The sequence below is a fragment of the Macrobrachium nipponense genome, chromosome 17 (assembly GCF_015104395.2).
Source record: "Macrobrachium nipponense isolate FS-2020 chromosome 17, ASM1510439v2, whole genome shotgun sequence".
Classification (NCBI taxonomy): Eukaryota; Metazoa; Arthropoda; class Malacostraca; order Decapoda; family Palaemonidae; genus Macrobrachium; species Macrobrachium nipponense.
In genome coordinates, this window is record NC_087210.1 from 79,781,202 (window position 1) to 79,787,965 (window position 6,764).

At 37.7% G+C, this 6,764-nt stretch overlaps 1 protein-coding gene across 1 annotated transcript in view; it reads left to right on the plus strand.

The window, feature by feature from the left end:
* Positions 1-584, plus strand: part of LOC135195965 (protein FAM181B-like) — a 19,677-nt gene extending 19,093 nt beyond the window's left edge. Inside the window, exons 5-6 of the mRNA XM_064222468.1 lie at positions 105-322; positions 568-584. Coding sequence (XP_064078538.1) covers positions 105-322; positions 568-584 — 235 coding nt within the window. The remainder of the gene's footprint in view (positions 1-104; positions 323-567) is intronic.
* The last annotated feature ends 6,180 nt before the right edge of the window (positions 585-6,764 follow it).

Sequence of the window (6,764 nt, forward strand, 5' to 3'; positions counted from 1 at the left end):
GCGATTCAGACGATATCGACGAGGACTGACGAGGACTTCGTTGTCCACTCTTCCTCCCTCCCTTACTCCTTCCCTCCCTCCCTCTCTCCCTTCCATCCCTCTAGAGTCACGTCCATCTATCCGGCTGCTGCTACTGCTGCCGCTGACCCTGCAGACATGGCGTCATCACTGTCAGTCCTAACTTTCGAGGATTTCCTGGCCACGCCCTCCCCTCTCCCTTGGGAAGGTGCTGACTTCATCCTTCCTCCTCCTCCTCCTCCTCCTCCTCTGTCTCTTTCTCCTCCTCATCCTATTCTTTCTCCTCCTCCTTCGGATTTCTCACGTAACAGCCATTATTGTCTTTCCATTATTTTTCCTCCCTGGGCAGTGCAAAATGTTCCCCCAAGGCGGTATACTATCGCCTTTTAAATTGAGATTCTTAAGCCGCGTGAGGCGAAATGTTTAGTCACACTCGAGTATAAATACAAGAGCGATTTTGAACATGATTCGTCACTCGAGGTTGATCTGGTTTGTAATCTTTTTAGTTATGAATTATGTCATTGTTAATGCATTGTCTTTTATTAAAAGCCACCGATATATTTTGACTTGATACGGAACTGACAGACAAAACAATAACAATAACCCATTTTTTTATGAATGATTCTATTATTATTTATTTATGTTTTATTCATAGCCACCGATTTTTTTTTTTTTTTTTTTTTTGCTTGATACTGAACCGACAGACCAAACCGTATCCCATTTTTGTATTTTTGGATGAAATGATTTTATTGTTACTATAAATTTCCCATCCATTCCTCCGATATTTTAACTGCTACGGAACTGACAAAGGAAACCTTACCCCATTTTTGTAGATTAAATATTAAAAAGGCGAGTAAATGAATAATGAATAACACTCAACCACTCATTCATCCTTTGACCTCCAGTTCGCCCAATCTGTCTTCCGATCACTTCGTCGATTCGAGTGTGGCCTCGGGGGGCGTGTTGGAATCGGCTTCTGGAGTTCCGCTGATGTTTTTCCAAGTTGCTGCAGCGGCGAAGGCGGCGGCGGCGACGACGGTGGTGGTGGTGGTGGTAGTAGCAGCAGGCGTTCGCTGTGCCATTGCGCTAGTTGAGAGGTCACCCAACCCTGGGGAAGGAAGGAACGGGGTTTTAGAGGGGTTCCAGGAGGGTATAGAACGCTTGTCACTAGTTCACATACACACGCATACACACACACACACACGCACACACACTCTCATCCACCCGGGGCAGGGCTAGTTTTTTTCTCCTCCACCTCCTCTTCCTTCTCCTCCTCCTCCTCCTCCTCGTCGTCGTCTTCTGAGGCTCCAGCACGGTTTTCGAGGGCACTCGCATGGAACAGGATCCAGGCTCTTCTTAGGAGTGAGAGAGTCTTCTCGTTACCGCTGTTTCTGCTGTTTCTGTTGGCTGCTGTTCTGGTGCAGGGGCTGTTTCCAAGCCTGCTGCTGCTGTTCCTGCTGCTGCTGTTGGAGGAGGAGCCCCTGCCCTCAAAATCTCTTCCAGCAGGATCTTCGTTTCTATTCGCCCCCATCATCCTCCTGCTTTCCTTCCAGAGTTGCCTCAGGCAAGAGTGACCTCTGATGGATGACACGATTGGTCGTGGGGTTTTTCTTTGCTCCTTTTTCTCCCGACAAAAAAAAAAAAAAAAAAAAAAAATCGGAATTTTATACCTCTTGACCACTTCGCTCCGCGATCGGTCATTTGTTCGGAGGGAAAATCTCATTGGCTTTGAACAAGATCGGGTCGTAAGGAAATGAGATAGTGTTTGTTTTTATTTTTGTTTTTGTTTTTCGTTCTGGACTGTTTGAAGATCGGGGTAATAAGGTCGAAGAATGGATATTGCTTTATTTAACGTTTGATTTGCTTTTGTTTTTCCTTCTCGACTGTTTGAAGATCGGGTAATAAGGCGATGGGATATTGTTTACATTGGTTTTGGTATCTGTTTTTCCTTCTCGATGTTTGAAGATCGGGTGATAAGGCGATGGGATATTGTTTATTTACTTTTGTTTTGCTTAGTTTTTCCTTCTCGACTGTTTGAAGATCGGTTGATAAGTTGATGGGATATTGTTTATTTACTTTTGTTTTCGCTTTGTTTTTCCTTCTCGACTGTTTGAGAATCGGTTAATAAGTCGATGGGATATTGTTTATTTACTTTTGATTTGCTTTGTTTTTCCTTCTCGACTGTTTGAAGATCGGGTAATAAGGCAATGGGACATTGTTTATTTACATTTTATTTTGGTTTTCGTTCGTCGTTGTGGCCTGGAGCTGCCCTATTTTTATAAAGCGGTCATTTCCTCCTATCGATTTCTCTTCAATTGGGTAACAAGCAGCCCAGGGAGTGTAGAAGGCGGATAAATATCTTAAATAATATTGACACAAAAGAGGCAGACGAAATCCCATTAGATTACATTTCAGTCCACTCGGGTGACCTGTTTCGATGTCCTCCGGAGTTCTCAAGTAATTGGATTTGTCGAAAGTAGTGATGTATTATTTGTCCATCGCTTCTTGAGAAGGCTTTGGGTTAAATGGACGGTGTACGTACCTAATCTTTTTAACCTAACTGTTGAAATATATAACAGTGCTTCTGTGGAAACTATATTTTCTTTATGAGCAGGGAGGTTTCAGTTGTATTTTATTTATTTAAAGGTTAGTTTTTTATTTGTTTATTTTGTATGTTTTTATTTTTATTTTTTAATGAATTCTGTTATTGCTATTACGTCATTGCATTAGTTATTGAATTAATCCATGAACTTTTTTTTATAGGAAAATTAAACATTCATGGTCGTCTGGCATCTTGACAAGATTTGAACATTTGAACGCTCAGTGTAAGATATTTATGTAATGATGAATTACAGAAACAAAATTGCACCTTGTGCAAATGCTTATAGGCCATTTAAATTTGTAGCAATTATTGAATTTTTGTAATTGTTTCGATCAATTTTTATTTCTTACGATTTTGAAAGTTCATATTTACAGCTTAATTTTTTTATTTATTCACCTCCTCAAAACCATGTTTCATGAATTCAGTACCGAAAAAATGCAATAAAATAACATTTAAGGTTAAATTTTGACCAAATCTCCTCATGAATTATGTACGTATATGCTCAAACTAAATTCTGAGATGGGACGAAATTTTCCATACAACATACTCTCCCGGCAGTGTTCATATTTCTTAAATTTATCATAAATATATCCTCCAGCTCTTCCAGCAAATAAGAATAACTCACGAAGTCTCCCCGGTAGCTATGCGTTAGAATCATCAAAGGCAATCAAACTTTACAAAGATAAAATAAAAAAGCTAAGATTTGATGGTTTTGGTCTCAGCGTTTTATGAAAGATATGTCTTTTTAACAGTGTCTGATGGCTGCTGGCCAAGTTTGATTGATGGATTGAGTGATGGATTAGCATACCTGCAGTTGGATCGTCATGCAGGCTTGAAGTTCATAGTCAGTTAATTGATTGATTGACTGATGTTTTGCCAGAAGGGGGTATGAGATTGTAAGGTAGTTCTTGATGGGATATTTTTTAGAAGTATCTTGCCACAGAAGCACTTATATACATTTCAACAGTTTAGACTGTTATGAAAATTAGGTTATATGTAGGTTTTTTTCTGGTAGTTACCTTGAGCCTTATCAAGGGTAATCGAACTCGAATTTACTGTTTAACTGGATTCGCAGTCAGTAATCATTTGTCATTTTGACGGTTGTTGATGACAAATGTCTCTGGTTGTATATTTGATTTTCAAATAAACCTTGTTTTGGAGGGGGTCTCTGTTAACAATTTTTTGTGAATGAATATTACTATAGCTGTTTAGGTTTAAATGATCAGGAAACTTTACAGTGATAGTGGTTTTTTTAAGTAAGTTTTCTTGAGGAATTTGATAATTATATAAATTAAATAAAATACAAATGTATGCTATAGGGATAAGATAGGAGGAGTTACTCTCAGAATGTCTGCCAAAATGAATATGAAATTTTGTAAAAGTTTCAAGCCAATATAAATTTTTGAAAAATTGTTAGGAAATAGCTTGGCTACAACTCGCAAGAATTTATTTTAAGAAGAATCGTATGGGCTTTATTCTGAAGATACCTGGTTAAATTCAAGCCAGCGGTAATACCCGAATGTGGGAAGACAAGGAACTAAAGTTTAATAGCCCCTTGGCAGCCTGTGACCCGCCGTTTGGATTCTTTATGGGCGGTGGACACTCCGACAAAAAAAAAAAAAAAAAAAAAAAGTCGCTTATGGTCGCGTGTACTACAAGTAATTCGAGTCATTGGTCGGAACTCACTTTATCTTTTTTTTTTTTTTTTAACTGGCAAAAATATAAGGATATTTAAACTCTACAGGAAAAATTCCTCGTTTTTTCGTCCGTCACTGAACAGGCAAGGTTATATAAACTGATTTCATTCCAAAACTCCTTCTGTGATCTGGAGATCTTCAGTTATGCTTCCTTATAATTAAGGTTACGGGACATTTTGAAAAAAAAAGCATTAACAAGAATTCTCTTGCACTTAACAGGTACCTCACACAATATATATAGAGTGATTTAGTTCCAAAATTCTTTAAGGTTATTCACCTCCAATTGGGTATATATTTTCAGTTGTACTTCTTTCTTAAGGTTACAGGTTTCGAGACATTTAAGAAAAAATGCCTGGACGAGAATTCTCTTTCACTTACAGGTAGCTGAGACAATATATTAACTGACTCATAACAGGTAACTGACACAACATATAAACTGACCCTTAATAGGTAACTGACAGAGGATATAAACTGGCTCATAATAGGTAAGTGACAAAAGATGTAAACTAACTCATAATAGGTAATTGACAAAAGATATAAACTGACTCTTAATAGATAACAGACACTTATATATATATATATATATATATATATATATATATATATATATATATATATTATATATGTATATATATATATATGTGTGTGTGTGTGTGTGTGTGTGCGTGTGTGTATATATATATATATATATATATATATATATATATATATATATATATATATATACTGACTCTTAATAGGTAACTGACACGAGTGTAAACTGATTTCGTTCCAAAATTCTTTAGTGTCATTCTCCTCCAATTGAATTTGGTCATATAAACTCCTTATTACCTAAGGTTAAGAAATATTTTAAGAAAAAATATGTGGACAAGATTTCTCTTGTACTCTCTTTGTACCTGTGTTACGTTACAGATATAATTACGCTTAAGGTAAAGTACAGCGACCGGCTGCCTGCATTACATAACACGAGCTGCCATTTCGATTACGTAGCGTCTTCATAAATGGATGAATACATCAAAGTCTAAAGAATTCTTTAGAACTTGGAATACATGTACTCAAATAGGTAGGTTTCTGTAGATATACGTTTGCATTAGAATTTTGAATCTTGAAGTTAGCATTATATTAATTTACAATTTTCTCTTCGTACTTTGAAGACCACGCATCTTGAAGTTAGCAATATGGTAATTTAGAAGTTTCTCTTCGTAATTTTAAGACCCTCGCATCTTGAAGCTAGCAATAATTATTATAAAGATGGCGTACAGTTTTTATAGTTAAGGAGTTCATGCTTTTTCAGTTGGAGGAATTTTGCGCAGTCTAAACTGCTAAGAAATTTCCGTCATTTACATTCATGTATATTTGATGGTGGTCGGTATGGTGTTGGCGTACCACCTCGGTAGCCGCGAGTTCGATTCTCGGGCATTTCATTGAGGTGTGAGAGATGTGTATGTCTGGTGATAGATTCTTATCAAGCCCTTGAAACGTGTTAGTATTCACAAATACCAAGTAGACTGGTATATCCGTTTCCTCCATAACTGAGAACGACTACGAAGGATTTTACATGGGTATCATGTTGTGGGCTTCATTCCTCCTGCACCATTTCTTTCAAATCCTGGAAGGCAGACGCCCTGTGGGTAACAGTAGCTTCTACTCACAGGTATGTTTGAGAAGTCAGAGAGAGAGGTGGACCACGTTTTTATTTTCAAGATCATCATTTTATCCACTCGGTTGTCGATTATCTCTTTTATTATGATCGTATGCCAGTCAAGGGTTATATAAATATCCTCTGATGTGGGAGCTATCATCATTTCGTAAATACTCTTATGATGTGTCAGACACTGGACCCCGCCCAAACCCTTCTGATATTTTTTGTGAATTATTTCTCTAACGGTAAGAGAAAACTTTGAAGGTAATTGAAAATTTGAATGGAACGCATCAACGGGACCAATATTTCGCCCGTCGAATTGAAACTCCTCCTCCTCCTCCTCCTCCAAACCTGCACGTAACATTACTCCGCAATTTCGGACATTCTCCTCTGGGTTTCTTTCGGTCCTGTTAGAAACCTCTCAAAGAAGCAATTTTCAATTCTCGACAGTCATTTTTTTTTCATCACAATAAGTTCGATTTGATATTTAAACTTTTTGTCACTTCTCTTAATGCTTAGGAAACACATACGAAGCAAAACTCCACACACCGTAAAAAAAAAATCCTGCTTCTGGTTTTTTATGATGGGGCTTTAAACCCTCTCCTACCTACTTGTGTGAGAGCCAAATCTTTAATGGATAGAGGGACCACTTTTTTTTCCCCTTCCCCATTCCTTTTGGGCTTTCGGGCTTTCTTGCAGTTGGGCTGAGCAAGAGCATCAAGTTGCTTGTCCCCTTGATGTTCTTGTAAGTGGAACTTAGTGCGTGAAAATATGTGATAATATCAGTAAGAGTCACTCAGTAAAG